General features: G+C 42.1%; 1 protein-coding gene across 2 annotated transcripts in view; it reads left to right on the top strand.

Moving 5' to 3' along the window:
• The window catches only part of BNIPL (BCL2 interacting protein like), an 85,716-nt gene that overhangs the window by 32,897 nt on the left and 30,408 nt on the right, over positions 1-22,411 (top strand). For both annotated transcript variants that reach the window (XM_069218511.1, XM_069218512.1), the window contains exons 4-6: positions 4,809-5,078; positions 8,043-8,225; positions 17,903-18,005. In XM_069218511.1, coding sequence (XP_069074612.1) covers positions 4,809-5,078; positions 8,043-8,225; positions 17,903-18,005 — 556 coding nt within the window. The remainder of the gene's footprint in view (positions 1-4,808; positions 5,079-8,042; positions 8,226-17,902; positions 18,006-22,411) is intronic.

Genomic DNA, 22,411 nt, shown 5'->3' with positions numbered 1-22,411 from the left:
ACACATTTTTTGAGAAAATATTGTGGAGAGTCGTCAAACGGTGCCAAAGATATAGGCAAGTCAAAAAATGCTTTTTCTATGGAAACATGGTCCTAACTATAACTACCTACTGGCGACTGCCACTAGCTAATATATATATATATATTTAATGCTTCTATGTTCTTGAATCTTTTAAAAGACTATTAAATACTAAAATGAGGTTTACATGTCTTCTTTTGAAAGGAATAAGAGGTCAATATGTTTTCTTACGAAAGTGGCATTAGTTAGGTCTCATGGGACAACCGGCATAAGCTATTTGTATCGCATTCATTTTATATTTTAAAATTCTGAATTAAATGTACTTTTATAGTGTTATAGCAGTTCTTTTATAGAATCAAACAGCATTTTAGATTTAGGGACAGCACAGTCATTTGTTGCCCTTCAAATAAAAAGTAGGACTTCGCCTTTTTTATATCACAGTACTGTTAAATCAGTGTTGCCCTATGTGTCAATGCGGGTGACATTTTAAAAATTAAACTTGGTAGATCAAAAGGTGCTCTTCTTTATTTCAGAATCATCCCTCATGTTAAACAAATACAGAAATAAGATAGTGCGTGCTATGGCAAATGAGGCATGACAAGCCATTAAAAATTTGTAGTTTTATTTTGTGACAACTCAGGTTCTGAGTTAGAGTTTGGAAGATGAGTTACTCTGCTGTAAACAAGATAGATGTTCTGTCCACCTTATTACACATTCCATAGGATATAAGGCACTTGTAATACGGCCGGTGAGATATCTGTCACATTTGTGACAGAATATCCTGTTCTGCTTGCGACAGTCCGGTTTTCTGTAGATGTCAAGCCCACTATGTCTACTAGTGTTCTAACAAACAAAATGTGCAAACTCTGTAACATGATTTACTGGAGGTGTACACTATTTGCAAGAAAGTGATTACAGCACCCTGAGCTTCAAAGACAATGTCCTTTTAATAGGTCCAAGACAGGAAATTTACCATAATAAGCCAGTCTGTATGAGCCAAGGGCACATATAGATATTAATAGTTTTTAAAAATGTGCCTGGCATGCCCAGCAGAGGGACAGTATTTTCTGCACGTACACTGAAAAACAATGTTATATTACACTTTTACAACAAATAATTTGATTATATATTCTTGAACTTCTAAATATATATATCTGTGTTTTGTGTGTATGCATACCATACTAAGCATGTCACTCTATAACTGCAGGAGTTCATATCAGGATAGTTAGAGATGTAGACATCTAATTGAATTGCATGCACAGTGAGTAATAATGTAATGTGGATCCATTTTCTTCCTCATTTTTGAAATATTTGTGGACGCATCGCTATAACTTGTGTGAATTCATGTCAAAATGAGAAGTAATGTAGACTTTAATGAAATGTTTTCCATTTTTAATTAATTATTTATGTATTATTTATCATTGATCAGTATGAGCTCGGCATGATACTCACATGTATACATATATGGTCACACATGCCAAGGTCACACATGCCAAAAAAAAACAATACAGATGTGTATATAATATTAATATCAGCATCATGTAAAAACATTAATATTATAAACATATGAAATAAAAACAATAAGCTTGTAATACAATGTGTAATACATCACATTCAGTGGAATTTGCTACTCTGCACGTTCATGTGCTCACATTCAGATATTTAAGTCACTATTTTATTTATCTGCAGAATTGGGTTCGTCCTTTATCCTCGAGGAACACAAACCTTTCAAATATGTTGACTCTGTTAGAGTGAAGGACTGAACGTCACAAGAGCTACCAAGTCCTCAGTTTGCTTATGTGTGACATTCCTATATGTGTAGTGCGTTTATATGTGAGATTTCAAGCATTATGAGTGACACTTTATTGAAAGTGAAATAAGACAGTTGCATCCATGTCAAGAGATCGTTTTTCGAAATTGACACAATTTTCTCGTACGTGACAGTCCTTAATGCGTGAATTGACCCAGGGGCGCTTTGCATGAGAATCAGATCCATCTTTATTTAGCAGGAGGAAGTGAGATGGTTTGCTCAGAATGTTGAGCAGGGAACCGGATTCAAGTCCTCTTCTAAGGGTCTAAAGTAGACAGTCTGGTCCCTAGGCCACATCTCGTCTCACCTCCTTATCCCTGGGCACTTCTCCAGGTAGGCCCCTCTTTTACTGCAGTGTAGACTGACCCAGTTTTTGACATATACATAGAAGTTTTGTTTTGGGGATGGATGTCTACATCGGTTTGACACAATGCTCTGAGCAGGGGGTGCCTTTTGGACATTAATTAGGTGTGTGTGGGTTTGTGTTTCAGTCTTCAAATCTCTGTAGTTCGCTTGGCCTGCTTTCTGTGATAGTGGGATAGTTCCAAGCCGGAATATATAGAGAATCCTACACCTCCCATTGTACACCAGCGCCACCTTGAGGCCTTTGGTAAACAGTAAACAGTACTCAGAGCTCAGCTTTTATGCGTCCCAGCAAAGTGAGGAACTAGGACTACACGGGTTTATCACATTTCAGGACATGATTCTTTTGCTTAACAATCTCGGGAAATGCGGGAACATTACTGAAAATGCATTATTTTAACGCAAGATGCTTGGCACTTGTCAGGGCTGCAAGGGGGGACATTTTTGATTAAAGAAAAAACTTTAAACTCAGCACTTTGAATCATGGACAAGTTATTTTGTTGGATTAATTTAGCTATAAGCTAAATTTGGACTGCCAGTAATGGACCATTGAGAATTGAGTAAATGATTTGTATTGGCACAAACAGATCTGATTGTATCAAGCAACATTCAGAATTGTTGCATCATCTAATTCTGAATTTCTTGCCAGGAACCCTTGACATAACTGAATAAAACTAGGAACGCCTGGATTTCATGAAGCGTTTTACTTCTTACACCTGCAAGATTTCTTACAAAATAAGGACGCATTTCAATGATTAGGTAAATGAAAACTTGGGCCAATATACCAAGTTTCACCTCCTTTCGCAAAAAACGGTTTAGATTTCAGTTTCAGAACTATAAAAGAACAAAGATTGCCTTAAAGATCTTCATGAAAAACGAAAAGAGAAACAGACTGAGAACAGGCAAGCAGGCAAATAGCAGAGCTCAAAATTCCAAGTTTTTTTGTTTTTACTGTCATACTACCATAAAAAACAAAGGTACACAGACAGTGAACTAGTGTGCCATTACTGCATAAGGCAGAGGTCAGGGTGTCAATCCTCCTGCTGGCAAAGCAGAGTTTGTATCACACAGACGCCGGTAGGCAAAGTTAGGCTCACTCCCAGATGGACAATACCTTAGCTCTTGAAATGACCTCTCTTTCACAACAACCAGCGCAGATGTTTTCTTCCCTACACGAGTTTTTGAAAATGTTTAGCCTTTACTTAAAAAAACCTAAATTGCACACGAAACAGCTTACAGTAAGTAAAATGCCCAAATGAGCAACTGAGGCCTTGATGAATTCATCAACCTCCAAAGATTCGTGCTGACGGGATCTGCCACTCACAAGTTATTTTTGAGCATGAAAAGCCCATTTAATTTTTTGGGGAGCTCCCCTTGTAATTTTGCTAGAGTTACATTAAATCTCATATAGTGATGTAAACTGAATAATATGCAAAAGCAAATTATGTTACTTTTCTTTTAAAAGAGAATTATTGGCCATACCTACTAAATGGCTGGGTTCTAAAAGTGATTTCACTTACTTTTTGCAATCAGAAATTAACTTATATGTCGCACTGCAAAATCTCCAGTCGCAGGACGGTGGAATGAAAATGATTGAGGCAGATCACGACCTAAAACCTGCCTGGCTTCAAACATGAATGGTGGCCTGCAATGAACAGCAGACCATCACCACTCTATTTACATTCTTAAATGGGATTTTTTTTTTTTACATAAGCTTGTGTACCTTGAAGTAACCAGTGTTCCTTTAAAACCCACCAAAACAAAGATTTGAGTTTGGGAGCACTGGGGATCAGGCAGTGGTCCCATTGCATATTACACCCAAGGCTGTCAACCTAATTCACAAAAAGGGGAGTGGCCCAAGGGGACATGTTAGCCTTTTCAAGTCAGTTACTACCTCAACTCGGGGTTCAGTGACTCATCAATTGTTATTAACCCCAAATATAATCACAAACCACGGATCCTCTCCTTTTTGATTTTGAAACAGAAGAGGTAGCCGCTTTAACGCCCACTCTGAACTGCGATTCAAAAAGGATTACAAAAGCCCTTAAACAAGTGGGAAAGTATTTTCTGACTCGTACAGGGGCTTTTGTGCATTAAGAAAAGCCTTTTTGTCCTGTGATTTTGCGAGTTGCATTGATTGCACCGCACAAGAGGTTTGTAATTCTGACCTTACATTACTAATCAGCATATTCTGAATAATTTATACATTGACAATACTTTCAAGAACAAGCCAGTGTAATTAGATACTTAAACATCTCCGCTTGGGAAAGACTGCGTTATCAGTGAAGAACAACACATTTATAAAGGCAAACCCTTCCCAACCTCTCTGACCACCACAGAGTTGTGGCTCACCTGCCCTCCCTGAAGCGTTTGACCAATGTGGCTACAAAGAGTCATATTGGAAAGGCAATATCAGTTAGTTCCTCTTTCCCAGATAACAAGTAGACTGTACATTCATCCTAGTGGTCAGCATTAGACATTCAGAATCAGTCTCCTGCAGGCTTTGTTGCTGATACCTTTAGATACAGCCTACTAGTTCTTAAATCTGTAAGTGAGGGGTTGATGTCCATATGACACTGAATTATCAGAACTGCTCTTGCTGTCCTTCCTTTTCCAGTTCCTCCGAACACCCTGGAACTATGTGGCAATCGCCACATGAGGAAGCGTCTCCTGGCCCCAGCCCTGAGCTTGAATCTGGACCGTAGTGAGGGGTCACTGCGCTCCGGTGAGGGGTCTCTGCGCTCCATCGGGGGGTCCACACGCTCTGGCGACATCGCAGACCAGACGCTGGATGATGATTTGGACTTCAACATCGATGACTTGGAAACACCATCAGGCAGCGAACAGTTTGACATTCCAGAGAGCGGGCCAGAGTTTGAATGGGAAGGTATGAGAATTAAATAGAACATGCATGGTTATGTTTCAGATTTCAGTATAAGGCTCCAACTTTGGATACCTGGTCATAATTCACTGTAAAAATCAGATGAATAGCATGAACCATCTTACTAGGTTTAAACCTATGATCTGCACTTCACAAACTGTGCTTTGCAAATTGCATATTTATATTGCTATAATACAACAAGACCGTGCTATAAAGAAGCATGTAAAATAAATGTACCAAGGCCTGCCTATGAACATGTAAATATATATACCCCAGGATAAATGCGCCTCCAAAATGGGACTTTATTGTGTAATGGGCCAAGTTTAAAGTCCAGCTTGAATTTGAAGCAAAGGTGGAACCCAGGGTGCTGCAGATTAATGAAGTGTCTGGATGCAGAGTTAATGGAGGTTCTTGCAGGCTTCCTGGGTAGTGAGCTGAGAGCAGCATGCAGGGGATCACAATGGTTTTTAGAGCTGGGAATGGACTTTGAAGCTACTTGGAGTACCGATAGGGCTCTGAGGGGATCAGAGAAGGGGCTGAAACTTCTTAGAATTCAAAGTAAGAGGACATGTCGGCCAGCTGAGTTGCTTTTCAGGGCTGGGTGGCGGGCCCTAACAGCCAGTAGTGGAGATCTCTAGGTGTCTGGTGTGGAAAGTGTGGGGCTATCAGTCTACAAAAGGTCACCTTGAATGTTGTGCGGGCCAGTTCAAGGCCTGTGAGGGAATGTGCTGGACATCTTGGAAAGGTCTTTCAGGGCCCTGTAAGGGTCTCTAGTACCCTTTTGTGACCAGCAAATGGTTGCACATAGAGGACTGAAGGGGAGTTGGGTTGTCTGTCGGAAAGTGGAGGCCCGGTAGAGGTGTTTGAAAGATTCTGAGCAGCAACAGAGCCAGTCTGAATGCCGGCATAGTGGGTATGAAAGCCTACTGTAGATGACTGGCAGCCAGGGGACAAATGAGTGGAAGCTAAGGGGGGTTTTATGTTAATAATGCACTGCCTGGGAGCTGGTTGAGGCTATCCCTGCACAGATAGAATATTTAAGGGTGGGCATGCATTTTCCTATTGCTTGTTGAGGCACAGCATGCAAATTATTAGCTTTGGCAGGGATCCTCAAAGGTTTAATCAGCATCCTTGAAATCAGTCGGTAAATAAGAAAGGGCACACCATACAATAGAAAGATAGGGATGTAAAAAATGCATTACAAAGCATAGACACTTTCTGCATTTATACCTAGACAATTTTTTCAAAATTTAAATCTGTCACATTAATCGTGCTCATGGGTGGGTTCTAGCATAAAGGGAAAAACAGCATGTTTCTAACATTAAAAAAAAACACCTGGTGTGTTTTGTTCTAAATCGTTGTTATCATGCTGATGTCACCCAACCCATAAATAAACTGTAAACAACATATGTGAAATATGGCCTGTAGATTGGGAGTGGGGGACAGCAGAGGAGTTTGCTCACGTGATGAGAGAACCCAGAGTTGCAGGCCTGCAACTTAGCACTCCCCTTCCAAGCACTTCTTCCAACATGCAATTTTAAAAGCAGGAGTACTACAGAGTACCATAGACATTACTTTAAAAAATACATAAATACTCAATAAGTTCTTGTTTAAAAAATATAACATACATGCACTATAGGAGGCAAAGATAATTTACTGCTCAGTTCAGTCTGTCTACTTAGCATTACAACATAGGAGAAAATTAGAATGAGGCCTGCTCTTATACTTACCAGCTGTGAAAAACCCTTTTTTTGCTGTAATCTGCCAAATAGATTGGGTTCATGAAACGCCTTGAACAAATGCATTAGAAGTGGTCGTCCGGCGGATAGGTTTCATTAGCCCTCTTTCTAAACTCATACACATTTGCATTCTGGACGCTATCATTTAGCGTTTACATTTGAACTTCAGCCTTTTACACCTAGAATTAAAACAACTCAAGCCATGCGACTCACTCTTTTTAGGGTAAATAAAGGAGGATATTGTTTATCTTGTGCTATGTATTTTTTATATTTCATTGGCAAGTCTCACAATATATTTACATTCTGTGACTGAGGATTTACAAACATTAACAAAACTTTGGAACTTAAAGCACATTATGTATTCACTTCACCCCCAGCTAACTGCAAATGGATGTCTGTAAATCACGTCTTTTACGAAAAATGTGTACAATATCTAGAGTGCAACAAGATATATCACTGGGAATGTAGCTAACAAAGTTAGTTTACTGGGTATTATGTCTGCAATTCGCCTGCAGAAGAAGGTTTCAGGAGCAATCCTGTTAAGCTCATACTGGGAAAAAAAAGTGGATTCACTGCTGATAAAAATGATCTATGATTAATTTTCATTTAGTTTCATTTGTTGGGTATTCTAGGGCAAATCTCGTGACTATTGTTGGTGTGACAGCTCTGTAGAATTTAGGAACCCGTTCAGCCCTGGTACATACATCAGCAACTGACCTCATACAATGCTATTATTTCAAAGGAAATCATACTGTGTTCCCTTGCCTCAAATCTATTTTGCTTTTTTGATATTTTTAAGACTTTTTTTCAATTGTTTAAAAAGTTCTAGTCTTAATACCAAATTGCATAGTTATAAATACATCACTGCTTATCCACATCCTCAACAAAACATAGTGGAGTCCCACCCTTTATTTTTCAGTCTAATTTCATTATTTCCATTTAAACACCCATGAGTTCCGAGGCTATAGGTATCAACGCACCTTGAACTATCTCTGTTAACAATCTTTACCCGCTTTCATTAAGCCAAGATCCTATTGTGCTGATTCTAAAGAGTGCCTTTTTACGTCATTAATTATTAATGGCCGATTTTACACAAAAGGCAGATGGAAGATTCGAGCGATCTTACCTCTGTTGCGCTCGGTTTCAGTTTTCTTGGGTCTCAGGCAAGCAGAAAGAAGAAAAACACAACAGGTTTTTAATTATTTAAACTTAAATGCTCCTTGCTTCCCAGATGACCTACCACGGGCTCGGGGGCCGGACGGCGGAGCTACAGCAGATAAGCTCGGCGAGGGCATCGTGACGGACATGGAGGACCAGGATGGGCGCAAGTGGCGGATATTCCTGATGAGTGGACAAGAGCACAAGGTGGACATGACAGCCATCGAGCCATACAAGAGGGTGATCTCCCATGGAGGTAAACAACAAGGTGGCTTCATTTACATTTGCAGTGTGGGAAGCAAGCCACTAGGGAAAAGGTGTGCAACCAATTTGTGATGACCAATTACACTGCAGTGCATATTGATTTCTAAGTGAACTTCTACTGAATTTGAGCAAAGTAGTTTTTTCAGTAGAGCTTGTGGAGGAAATCTATGTTCATGGATGTTTCCAAGAGAGGTGTGTTGCAAATCAGTGTCTAAATTTGCATAGCAGGGCTTGCCATTTAATTATGGTAACTCTTTACGTTTCCTTTGATGTTCAAGGCAATGTTATTGTGCCAGGCCTAACAAGAGATCAGACAAATGAGGAGACCAAACAATACAGGTGAGGGATAGTTTAGATTAACATCACTCTTCTGAATCCTGTGTTGATGCTCGATTATTATCAGGTGGTGTGGAGGGGCCTTTGCACACAACTTCACCGTGGACAGCAACCTTCACCCCATAAACTGATGTTTACTAAAGTAAAGAATAGCATGCCAATTTTTGGTAAAGGACCATGAGTCTGGTGGGTGGTGTTTGGGAAGTCTCCTCTCAGGGCAGTCTGGAGGGTGTTGTGAACCACTGCCAAGATCGTAACATCCACCTTCCGTGGCATGGTTTACCAGCGCGGTGCCTGAAGTGCCAGTGTATGATGATCTGGTGGTTTCAATTGCAGGATTGTAGTAGTGGTTCTGTTCTGATTAACTGCAACTTCACCACGAGATTCTCAGCACTTAGATAAACTGAGAGATAAGCTTGTCTACTTAGGAGATTAACAATGATCTTGCGGAAAGCCATTTACGTTAGTGGTACCATTTGAGGTAGGTTTTTGTTGATCCTCACTATCAGTGGTCCTTTGTGAATGCCTCGTTTCTCCGACTCGTTAACAAGTTGAAGTCAAAAATAACCCCCAAGGTTCCCACCTGTCAGTTCTTATCTAATCTACCAATTACCTCTCCAGTCTGAAGGTGTGGCCATAAGCCATCAGACCTCATTATTGGATCGGCCTGTTGGTTTCCAAAGAGGTTTTGTTGAGTTTTCTTAGTGACCCGTGTGGCCCTATTCCAGTCTCATTTTACAAGATATTGAAATTTGGATGAATGTGACTGCTACAGCAGGGATCATAATACGAAAACAATGTAAACATTCAGGCCTGATGAGAAGTTGCCTGTAAACACTGTGGCAAGTTATCAGCCGCTATTAATGATTTTGCTAGTTATCTCCAAACAAGTTTAAGACCATTGAGAGATTTAATTCTGAGAATGAGGAACAGCCTTTTGAACCCCGAATCACCGAGTGGAAAAAACACATTTTCCTGTATTCAATGGGAACATTTCACTCACATTCACCCATGCTGTCAGAGCCATTAAATGTAAGCAGGGGTGCAACAGCAGGTCGTCGTAGGTGGCCGCACCCTCAAACTTGCTCCCTCAGACTTTGAGGGGGTGGGGTTTACGGTCAGGTGAGGTCAGCCTAAGCCTCAGAGACAGTGCCTTGGTGATTTTACTGGGTGCATCTTAGCACCCAGTGTAAAATCAGGCCCGGGTATTCTGTGTGTGGGCACACTGGCAACTTGAAGCTGGGTAGTGTGGTATGCCTCTTCTCCCTCGGGAATACTGTTCCTCCTGACTCATAATCAGTCCTTACACCAACCGGTACTAGCTGACCAATAACCACAGCCTTCCCATGAATGTATTGCACACAGTCTGAAGGCAATGGGTATGTCCCTCTAAAACAACATTATCAATACATCAACAATGCCAACAAATCTGTAGCTACATTAAGGAAATAAGGACGTTGTGTCATTGCCTCATGTGATGGCGTACGGGTTGCTGCCTTGTAATGAAAGCTGTTCATTTATGCAACTATAATGGTAAAGTGGTGTTCAAGTCCAAGGCCTCAATCTATGCCAAAATTTAAGCATAACCACACTGAAAGTAAATTATGTGAGTTTGGATTAACTGCATATAAATATATCTTTTGAGGCTATTCTGTAATGCTGTCAGGTATCTTAGGCTCTAGGCCATGGATCAAACTTCTAAATAGAGATTTGTTTGAACAGTGATTCGGGGTCTAATTAGGTACAGATAAAACCAAGTGAACAGTCTAAGACAGCTTCTTTATGTGAGCCTTGGGTTGAACATATGGTGGACTAACATTTCAAGATATGACTGACAGCCTGAATAACTTATTCATAACACAAGCTTCTTCTAAGTTGTTTTATAAATATATCAGCCTCAGACATGAGGAATCGCTTAAATACACTTGGAGAAACAATACGAAGAATCAACCTCAGGCAGCTACGTAAAGTCAGCAGACATTTGAACATTTGCAGGGATTGTGGCTTTTAGGTGTACTAAGTTTATTTTACAAAAAGGAGGGGTGTTGATGACAACTGCAGCTATTATGAACTTTAATTACAACACAGGAATTTTGGAAGCTCCATTGAAAACTATGAAGTGAGTTAAGAATATTAATGACTGTTGTGGGCTTTCCACTCCACCATGCCAATGTGTTTCTGTTTCTCCTTTAATTTAGAACCTTAGTATGTGGAATATTACACTAACACTGTAGGTGTTGTATTTCAGGCTACATCAGCTGTTAAAGGCCCTCTTGCTTATTATAGGACCTCGACCGCATCTCAGGGTTGGGGATTTAACATCAGTCCTAGTCCTCAGCGGCACGCTTTAATGCTTAATTAAAACATTGGCATGTTGAGAACTCCACTAAAGACACTGGCTGAGGGCAATAATGGCTGGTATAGTCCTCCTGCCTCACCGTTCCATAGGGTATTTTTCTGTTTCTGCCTTTTTAATTTGGTACACTGGACCCTCATTAGCATTCCAGCCCTTCTGACTCAGGCCACACCAGTCCCTTTAATCGATACAGGCACTCGCCTGCCACTTGGACTTGTAACTTGGATCAAGAGCTCTTCAATAACTGGTGCAGCCTTCAGCAGTGCGCTATAATAAATCATGAAATACTGGAAGTTGTTCTTGGGGATTCTTTGTAGGTTCTTCTAAAGGTGTAAACCAAATGACAATGGAGATGTGTGGCTTGAGGTGGATATATGGATAGCGCTGCACTGAGACACAGCGCTATAGGCGCTAATGGAAGAGCAAGTTAGGCCAGAAAAAAACAGAAGGGAGGGTGGGAGCACAATGCCTCACATCCCAGCACTCAGTTTGCCCCAGTGCATCATGGTAAATGCAGTGCATGATAACGCTTCAGTAGTCGTCTTTAATTGTTCATCCATGATGGTGCAGCTGGTGCTGTGTAACTCTAGACACGTTTCTGAATTCATTCCTTTTATCAGTAGAGCAAAACAAGTTGTTTCAGAGGTGCTAGAAATGGTGCCTAAAGTCTTCTCTCATGTCTGGGGCGAACTGAGCACTGGGATGTGAGAAAGTGTACTCCCACCCTCTTTTGTTTGAAAAGTCTCTCTTGAGCTAATGAGCTGACAAGCTCTGGCTGATGCACCTGCTCCCAGTAAGTGGTACAGAGACCTGAGAAGGCTTTGAGCAGCACTTTCAGCACTTCTTAAATGATGTGTTGCTCTCTACTGAAGGACGAAAACTATCCTGAAACACACATCTAGAGATACACAGCGCTGGCTGCACCAACAAGGGTGAAAAGAGAGCAGCCTTCCAGGAAAGGTATTTTAAATCTGCTCTGTGAATGGGTTCAAATTAGTTCTTCATAGCTGGGAGAGCACTGTGGTCAGTTGAAAAGACAGAGGAGGAGGTCTCACTGGTGGGAAAACTCTAAACACACCCTTGAGGAACTGCTTGCCAAATCTGGTGAACCATCATGACAGTGGCATGGCCGATCACCTGAACAGGGATATTGCCGCCAAGTGAACTCTGGTGGATGCATCAGCCAACCTTGAGCGTGCCAAGTGCAATAGGTATGGAAGGATCTCTTCCAGTTATGAGGACAGTGGATGTTTCTGCTCCTGTTGGCACCATATACAAAATCTCTTCCACTTATTACAATAGGTTTTGTTTGTACAATCCGCTCGGGCTCTGGCAAGTATGTCTCCACAATCAGGAGAGATGTTTAAATGGGTGAATTCATTGAGTTCAGGAGTCAAGCTGACAAGTAAAGAGATCCGGGATCCGGGTACAACACTTGGCCTTTGTTCATCCTTAGGAGAAAAGGTGTCATCCTCAATTGGATTTGAGGTTTCTCCGAAAGTAGAAGGAGCTCTGTAAATCAGTGCTGGTGAGCCCAGGTTGGAGCTAACAGGATTATCACGCAAGGCTCGGTCTTCATCTTCGTGAGAACATTGGGAATGAGTGGAAAAGCGTAAGCAAAGATTTTGCACCATGCTATCGAAAATGTGTTCCCCCATGACTCTGGATGGTGATATCAGCTTGCAAAGAATTGCATTTGACGTTTCGGGGGATTTTCAAAGGGATTGAGATTAGGTTTGCCCCACTTTGAGAAGATTTGATTGAGAGCTGTCTGATCCAATTCCCACTCATGGCAAGATGCCTTTAGTCTGCTGAGACTGTCCGCTATCTCGTTTTGCTTTCCTGGGACATGCCCTGCTTGCAGATGTACTCCATGTTGGATGGACCAGTTTCAGAGGTCTTGTGACTCTCTCTCTCTCTATCTCTCTCTCTCTCTAGAGAGAGAGAGAGAGAGAGAGAGAGAGGAGAAGTGATCTTGTACCCCTTGTTTGTTTATACAGTGTGTTGTGGTTGTATTGCCTATATGTATCAGACCTACAGAGATCCTTATCCTTGGAAGGAAAGCTTGTAAGGCCAGGATTACTGCTTTGAGTTCAAGTAGATTTATGTAATAACATTGATTAGGCTTTTGCCACTTACTGCTGACCTGTAGGTCCTGAAGGTACACTCCCCACCCTTAAAGGAAAGCATTGGTAGTGATGACCAATGAAGAGGGTAGCCCGAGGAACAACAGGCCGACTGACAGGTGTGGTTGCAGCGTTCACCAAGATAAGGTTGTGACCATGGCTGGGGTGACCCTGATGATGTAATCGAAAGAGCCTGTAGCCTGTCTCCACTGGATTTCTAGTTCTTCCTGGAGGGGTCACAATCTTAGCCGGCAGAACAAGACTAGAGGAATGCATGATGACATCATCCCCAATAGTGATTTGTAGGGGCGCACTGAAAGAGAGACTTTTCTTTGGATTGACTTTGCCAATGATATTAGTCTTAGTTGTCTCTCTGATGTGGGGTACACCTTATTGAGTGTAGTATCCATCGTTGCTCCTAAGAAGGTTATACTCTTTGAAGGTTGAAGAACTGGCTTCTTCCAAATCAGCGTGAGACACAACTCGCAGAATAAGGTTATGAATGCTGCTGTTGATCTTTTCACTGCTTGACTGGAATGAACCTTGATGAGCCAAATTGTCAAAGTATGGGAAGACTTGGTGTATTTGTTTCCTTGGGTAGGCTGCTATGGCGCCAGGTGTTTTGTGAATAATTGGGGGGCTGATTTCAGGCCAAAAGGAAGAACCCTGAACTGGTTAGTTGTGGCTGCTGGCTACCGTGAACCTTAGGAATCTTCTGTGGGATGGATAGGGGTGTGTAAATATGCATCCTGTAAGTCAAAGGTTGACATATAATCTTCGTGATTTAGGAGTATGAGAATATCCTGTAATGTTACCATATTGAATGACTGTTTTTTATAGATATTTGTTGAGATCCCTGAGGTCAAAGATTGGGAACAGGAATAGGAATAGGATCTCATTCCTTGCTGCGAAACGGAAACTCTCTCTATCGCTCCTTTCTTGAGCATGGTTATTACTTCCAATTTGAGCAGTTGTAGGTGTTTTGGGACGGAAGTGTGAGGTGGTGTTGGTGGTGGGATTTGAACGAATTCTAGGGTGTGACTGAATTGAACAAGGCCCAGGATCCATTGGTCTGATGTTATCTCTTGCCAACGCTGAATGTAGTGGGATATTCTTCCTCCGGGTCTGAATAGAAAGGGAAAAGGAGTAACTGGACCCTCCAAATGGTCACTGGCAATGACCATCATCCCTTACCTGGTGTCCCGCTCTACCGTTAGGTGTGGGCCTGTTGTAGACCACTTGCGGTGGTTGCCTTTGAGAATATTGTGGATTAAATTTCTGGGAGGTAGATGTGTAGGAAGGGTACCGATATTGTTGATATCCTCCCTTAAATGATGGAAAACCTCATCCTCTGGCACCCTGAAAGGGCAGCTTCCTAATCTGGAGAGTTCCCAGGGATTCAGCTGTGTCGGTATCAGTCTTTATGGTTTGTAGTAACAGCCTCCCCATCGAATAGAAGTTTGTATATTTTGCTTTGTACTTTTTGTCTAAATGAGGTAGGTTTGAGCCAGCCTTGCCTCTTAAGTACGGCAGCCCCTGCAAGCAGTCTAAATGCAGTTGTAGCAATATCCATGGCACAGTCTATCACTACAGCTGAAGTGTGCTCACCCTCCTGTAGGATCTTTTTGGCCTCTCTTTTGGCTTTTTCTGGTAGATGATCCAGAAATGGCCCGATTTCTGCCCATAGATGTCTGTCAAGCCTTCCTACAACAGCTAGAAAATCGTCGCCCTGACAGTAACCGCTGACATTGAGGAACAGTGCTTACCAATATTATCAAGGGGCGTACCATCTTTCTCTGAAAGTATGGGGATTGGAGTTGAGGAATTCTTGGATCTACGTTGGCCACCTGGGTGATTACTGAGTCTGGCTTTGGATGGCCAGTAAGACAGACCGGAGCATCTTCTGGAGCCTTGCATTTCTTGTCTAGACACCGAAGAACAGCAATCTCTGTGGTCAGATTCTTCATTACTTTAAGGCTCTATTCCCAAATGTAGATGACATTCTTGTACAATGGCGCCTTGAAATCATAGAGAAAACAGTCCATCTGCTTAGTGGGCATGGGGAGTCCGAACGTTTTTGCAGCCCTTTCTACTAAATTATGAAATCTACCAATATCCTAAGGTGGGGAATTTACTGGAGTGGGTGAAGGAGATGATGGTGTGGGTATGAGATAATCATCCCATTCCGTGTGGGCGTTGCAGAGCTCCCCTTCTTCTCTCTTATCATCGGAGGTTGCTGGGTCTTGGAGAAATGCTGAGGGGTATGGCTTGCTGACTCAGGCACGGTATTGGTCTTTGTCTGGGCATACAAGGTTGGACAGTAAGTGACCTTGCAGGTGTGGATACTTGTGCAGTGGCTGCACTGGTGGAAAATACTTTTTATAATCTGAATTGCAAGTCCGAAACAAGAGAACCAGGTAGACAGACCATTTCCTCCTTGTATGGGTGTCGATATTGTTCCTGAGAAACATAGTATTCCTGTTGTTTGTATTCCCCTTTATCATACTCCTCTTCTTCCTCCTGGCACTTTACGTGCAGTTCGGAGGGACTGGGTGCAACACCAAAGGGTCCTTCATCTTCTGAGTCTTCCTCATCCAACAGATGGGTGGGTACTAGAAGGGCCACTTTGTTTGGAGAGGTGTCTGATGGGGTCAAATGTTTGCTTTTTTCAGGCCTCTGAATTTTCTCCTCCATCAACAGGATCTTTGACAGGGTCATTGATGAAGTGGCAAGGATCGTCGTCACGAAAACCGTCTCTTCCGATGTCAGAGTCGTCGGTCTCACCATAGTCGATGATGGAATGGACTTCGACGAAGGAACGATTGTTGCTGTGGTCGACGGTGAGGTCAGGGAAATCTCCGGTGTCGACGGTCTAGTTTTAGACAACGTCGACGAGGATGTCGTCTTTGAGAAAGAGGCAGTGGAATATAGCATGGAGACAGTGTTGGTAGCTGCCGTTGTTGACGCTGCCGTGTATGTCTTCATCGCCGACAAGGTCTTTGTCAATGGTGGGACGCTCATCAAAGATCTGTCAGAAGATGGAGCAAAAGAAGGCTTTTAAAAAGAATGACGAATCTGAGGAGGTGGTGCGGGCAGTACAGATGATGCCTTTTTTTAGCCTTTCAGAGGAGTAGATTGTCCTTTTTTCTCCTTATGTTTGGAAGAAAGTTTAAATTCCTGAGGATATTTTCAAGGACTGTGGTCTTTCCGAGACCCATGAGTGGTCTTTTTGTAGGCTTTTTAGGCTGTTCACTGGAAAAGCAAAAAAGGGGTTAACTGTCCTTTTTAAGAAATCTTTTTGAGGACGTAGATTCCTTGCTATCAGACACAAACACAGGCTCCTTTCTAAATTTCAGTTTCCGGAGCCAAATCAGCAGCCTTCCTTTGCTTTCTTTCAATTTCTTGGTAGAAATGGTACAACATACCTTAGTCTTTAGTGGTATGCTCTGGATAAAGGAAATAAATACATTCCTGATGAGGATCCTCAAAATGAAGTCTCTTTTTACCACAGGTTTTACAGGCCCTGAAGAGACTTTCCTTCTCCTTATCTGACATGATGAGATGAGAAGATAGAATGGTAGCCAACAAGTACTTTGGTGAAAAGTAAAAAGCACCTAGGCATAGAAATATTGTAGAAATTCGTAAAAATAAATCTAAGTAGGTATAACTGAGCAGAGCTCAGTGGAGACTCCGTAGCATGACGTATGGTAGAAAATCTGAGGGACCGAGGCTTCTCACAGGAGTGTTCTAGAGGGAAAAGCAGCCTGATTGGCTGAAACCTATGTTTGGCCTCTTTTTTTTAAAATTGACTAAGATATGCTACATAAGTGAAGGGCCGAGGGCCTTCATACACTATGTTCAACATTACGTTGCTATTATAAGTTATCAGGGGACTCCCATCTAGACAACAGGGAATAATTAAAACATGTGAAACTAGGAAAGCTCCAATACTGGAGTAAGCAGATTTCCAAGTGACTGGACTTGACTACTTGATCAAGAAGACCTGGGTGAAATTTCATTTAGACTTGCAAAATCCGCCAAATTTCTTGAAATTGTTCATTACACTATTTAGCGTAATGAAATGTTCAAGCACAAAATGTCATGAAACCTTTCTCACGTAAACCACTCTCATGCCGTATCTAGCATGACCTTTTTTTAAAAAGAGGCATGCCTTTCTGTGGAATTTTCATGCATCATACCCACAAACACATTTTGCATCACATGTGTAATTCAAAGTATCTCACAAAAACACACAGTTTTGTACAGTGTCTCTATGGTCATTTGAGAATTTACAGGTGTATAATATCCCCTCAAAAAGTGTCCTGGAGATATGAATTGTGTTTGGTTAAAGCACCACCCTAGGAGCAGAGCTAATAGCCAATTGAAAACCAAAGACATAAGAAGAACTGCCTTCATTTCAGCATGCAAAGACAAATGCTCCATGATATAGCAGCATGTGCAACTATAATTTTTTTATTTCATGTCTGTTATTTCATTCTGAACAATGCAACTCTACCATAAGCTGATAAAACACAAACCTCTTATTGAAAAAATAGATAAGACTTCAACACAACACTTCCAGACTGAGCTATGCAAGCTATGGTGGTTTCAGTGAGGCCACTGCATCCACAAGGCAGGTGGAACTGGGTATGCTTTCATCATGACAGGCCACATTTCGAGGTGCAACAGCAGCCTAGAGTGATTTCTGTCAGATTAGTCCATGTATATGTAAATGCTGGTAAATTTCACTAATCACGCCAGAATTGCATTTCAGTTTTCTAGAGGGTGGTGAAAGTGGGACGAAAGGAAGCCTGCAATGCCCAGATCTAACTCTTGTCACCTTTTCTTCAGGTTACTACGGGGATGGTCTGAATGCGGTTATCATGTTTGCATCCTGCTACCTCCCTGCAAGCAGCATTCGCGACTACCAGTACGTCATGGACAACCTCTTCAGGTACGTCTAGGGGACTTCACATGCTACTGCAGCAGCATTTTCTGTCTTTGAGATATCTGAAAACATGAGATGGTTGAATGACTGCTTTAGAGAACGATGTGCAGTTATCATATTATAAGATGAAGTCCGGGCAGTGCCAGCCCAGTTATGCATCATTCAGAAGTGGATAAAATATGTTCCATTGAGTTGTACTACTAAGAACACATATTATTTAATGTAGTCTGAAGCTGCAAGCCTTCGCCAGTAAGCACTTCATTATTTTAACTCAAGCTGTAGATGCTGTGGCCCCTGCCCTAAGATGCACCGCTAGTCTTGGAAGAGACCCATGGATACCATCTGTGGAGGCACCACGGCTTGCGGGTCCTTCCTTCTTAGTACAGCCACAAACAGTAGAAGCATGGGTGGGGCTACACGCAGCTTCAAACTCCTCTCCCACTGGCTGCAGGCTTCCTATTCCACCATCCTCTACAATACTAACTACCCTCAGGGTATCACAGCTAGTTCTCCACTGTAAAGGCCAAGACAGAACAGTGGTACCTCTTGATGTCTCCTATTTACCCTCCCATGTACCTTGGTAAGGGACCTTAGCCCCAGACAGTGGAGAAGGATGCATGTCCTCCCCCTTCCAGTCCTACCCTATAAGCACCCTACAAACCCACCCCCACCCACTACATGGATATACTTCTTCATACCTAATTTCCAAGGCTGACTAACAAATAAACAAGGTCAAACTCTAGTTACCCCTCTCCCCTGTTTGACAAATGTGTTTCTGATGTCCACAGGCTAGGGCGACAGATTATACCCATTAAACACCATCACAGCTGCACCACTTTTGATACTAAAACCCCTCTCAACCCCAATCTCTCTCCTGAACGTCATCACCTTCTTCTTTCATCGCCGCTGTAACAGGAACAGTAATACTGAAATTTCTTGCCACCTCCTGCCCTAACAACATAACCCTTAAAGAGTTCAATCTAACTGGTTTAGGCATGACCATGAAAAATATGCTACAGCCTAGGTGATCTCTTAGCCTTTTTAGCTTCATTACAGAACTCACCTTCACTTTTCAATTTTACCACAACTCCCCACCCTCTGGATTGTGCAGGCCTCCAGGCTCCATATTAAATCTCAAAAACGAGTTCTTGTGGGCAACCTAAAACAGCCACCATATCTGAGATGCTACAATAAATTCTCCAGTGAAGTGCTCTGATAAGCAACCCTAGATCTCCCAGGGCCTGCACCACATGATATGGATGCAGTGGTAGATGTCCTCAACAAAGAACTTATTGAATGTGCTTACATGTACCTACCTAAGCAACTTCAAAATATATATGCTTGACATCCTAAAGCCCTAATTATGAGTCTGGCGGAGAGGAATTCCATGACAGTATTCCACTTTGCCCAATCACAGATGGTTAGCGTTTTCACACTTGCCCCCAGATTTACAAAAGTTACAGAAAGCACAGTACAGCACCCAAAAATGCTGCGCTGCATTGTGTGAGAGACAAGAGAAGGAGAGCGCCATATCTACAGATGACCAAAAAAATAAAAAAATCTGTTACAATATCTACAGATGTGGCACTCTCCTCCTCTCTCCCAAGCGCAGAATCTTGCTGCTAAGCGTAGCACACACCCTTTGCCATAGTGCAAGGAAGTGTGTGTGAGCTTAGCATAGGTTTTGTACTGGAAGGGTATCCCTCCAGTACAAAATACTAAGCTGGATGTGTGCTGTACAGTACACATGCAAAGTGGGAAGCCTTAGGAGAAACAATAAAGCATTTCTCCTTTTTAACACCTTCTTCAAAGTGGAATTCTTATTTGGCGCAAAATCCTGTGTAAAGAGGTTAGTAGATAGGGTTTTTCGTCAAAAAAGCATTGGTGGTTGCATGGGAACAACCATGTACCACCTGTGTAATGTTCCTTTGACTCTAAGTAACACAAAGCCACACGTGGCGTGCTTTGCGTCACTTTTAGGCAGCTCTCCAGTGCAAAGAAAGTTTTGCCTGGAAAGTAAATAACAAAAAAAAAACATTTTGTGATGCTAACATAGTCCAAAATGTTTGTGAATCTGGATTACCGTTTTCCTGGGTACAGGAACAACAGACCTCAGTTTGCAGTTTGGAAAAACAATCAGTAAAATTACTTTAGTCTTAAGTTGCAGCCAAGCCTCTTACCCAGCCCCACTGCAACTCCTCTTCTGGCAAGAGGAGGATACTTCCATCCCATCAATCCTAAACCATCCCCACCACTACCCCATACCAAACAAAAGCCCCTAAACCCATTTACCACCTGGTCAGAACAGATGGTGAATTGGAGTATGAAAGCCCTCGGAAAGAGGAGTTCTTTGTGGTTTTACTCTGACAAAATCAGTTCTGAAGTTATTCTCCCTTCCCCATGGAGTTTAAGTTGCAATTGCAGTGTAATGGCAAGGTGTTGCCGCACTACACTGTTAATTATGGATCCAAGAAGCAAAGAGACAAAAATCTAAAATTATTAAGAGCTACGGTGCACATCCACGATAATCTCCACATTGCAGAATCAAAGGCAGCAGTCCCCCTGAAATCATCCTGAATATGTGCAGATGCAAAGCTGTTTCTAAATGGCACTCCATTTGTTATAATTCCGTTTTTCCCACTCCAATACCACATTCAATTGAGAAATCAACCACAATGAATTAATTTTTAATTAACAAAGTTAAAACTATCACTGAAAACATCAACGTGATCAACAATCCTGCAACCATTTCCAACATCCCTCCCCAAAACATAACCAAATGACTTTCCCTCCAACCCATAACCTCAGAAAAAGTTTTTTTTTTTTTTTTTAAGTTTGGTTCCTTAATCAACTTCCTATAAGGATGTCTCCTCCCCCGCTATGTTGTGAAGTCTCTCCCAAAGGAGGTGCTACCTTCCTAGACAGAGTCACATTCTATTGCTCACTAAAGACTGCCCAAGTTCTTCACCTCGAAAGAAGCCTGAACTGGACCATGATGGTCTTGCCAACTGACAGCCAATCATCGATTTCTCCTTTCTGCTTAATTCTGGAAGAGTGGGACCACTCCTCCCTCAGCTCACAATAACCATTAACTACCTAGGCATCCTCAAGTCCTGCTAATCAAGTTTCCGTCCTGAATACTGCTCTGAAATGGTACCCATCCAGGTCATTGAAGATAAAAGTCCCCTAGAGATCCAAGCATTTTAATCCTGAATCTCTCAGCTGACTTTGATGACAGCACTCATGACTGCACCCTGCTCAGTTATTTGAGTGGCTGGTAAGGAAAGCTTGTGGGCTAACATCCCCTGCACTGACTCCCATATTCGTCCTGTGGCGATTCTTGTGTTACATGGACCAAACTCTTTCAAGACCGTAAGCCTGTAAATACTTCAGGCAAGCAGGCCTTCTTCGATGGTAGGTCTCCCATTGACGCTGTCTCGAACCAAGGAAGTGACGTCAGATCCTCTGAATGTAGCCCCAGTTTTCCTCTCTGGCTTTACTACTAAGACCAATGAGAAACAAAATCTTCAGAGGAAAATCACAAGTTGGACAAAAGGAAATGTGTAAGAAGAAATGCACACAACGATTTCTCCGTGATTTCTCAAGCTTCCTAACCACTTTAAGGTACTGGTCCCAGAAATGCGAAGACTCCTCTCGGACAGTCAATGAGCATGCTAGGTTAAATCCTGCAATAAAATAATTGAAATGAAAAATCCACTGTACTCTCTGTGGGTCTGTAATGTTTGAGTATTCTGTCCTCTATTTGGCAGTTCTCCGAACTGTTTCATGGATCCCAATAGCAGAAGATCCATGAACCTTTCTCCCACTCTTGTCCTTTTTCAGTTTCAAGTACTGGTCCCAGAAGTCATGCTCCCAGTTCCATCAGCTATGGGAAAATTACATCGCTGAGGGTTGGATGGCACTTGCCGAAGTCCTCTCCCTTTCTCCCTGCCCTCTTATCTGTGACTCATTTGTTAAGACAAATTTGCAACAGTACAGGCCCTGGCAATGACACTCATTCATTCTAATAAAAGCTCTGCTGAGTTTCAGGATGGATAGAACTGCTGGCACCTGCATTGTAAGTCAAGGGAAGCCTTCAACTCAGGTCACTTGCAATGACTCTGATCAGTTTATACTGGGCAACTGCAATAATGTTATTGGCCATCCAAGGAGTTTTAGGCATAGTTATTTATTTAGTGCGCTTACTATTTAATCTAACATTTACTGCCTAATTTACCGATTTCAATAAAGAACGTTTTTAGTTTAAATGGATCCAAAGTTACTTGAGAGAAACGCCGCAAAGGATGCTGTTCAGTGGTTGATCCATGGCAAAGGTTATCCTGGCGTCTTTCAGTTTCTGATTTCTGAAATCTGGTCTTAAGTTGGTACTAATGAGGACACCCCTGTCCAAA

This window comes from Pleurodeles waltl, chromosome 12 (genome assembly GCF_031143425.1).
Source record: "Pleurodeles waltl isolate 20211129_DDA chromosome 12, aPleWal1.hap1.20221129, whole genome shotgun sequence".
NCBI classification, from domain to species: domain Eukaryota; kingdom Metazoa; phylum Chordata; class Amphibia; order Caudata; family Salamandridae; genus Pleurodeles; species Pleurodeles waltl.
The sequence above is the reverse complement of the archived record's forward strand: the minus strand, read 5'-3'. Positions and strand labels throughout refer to the sequence as shown.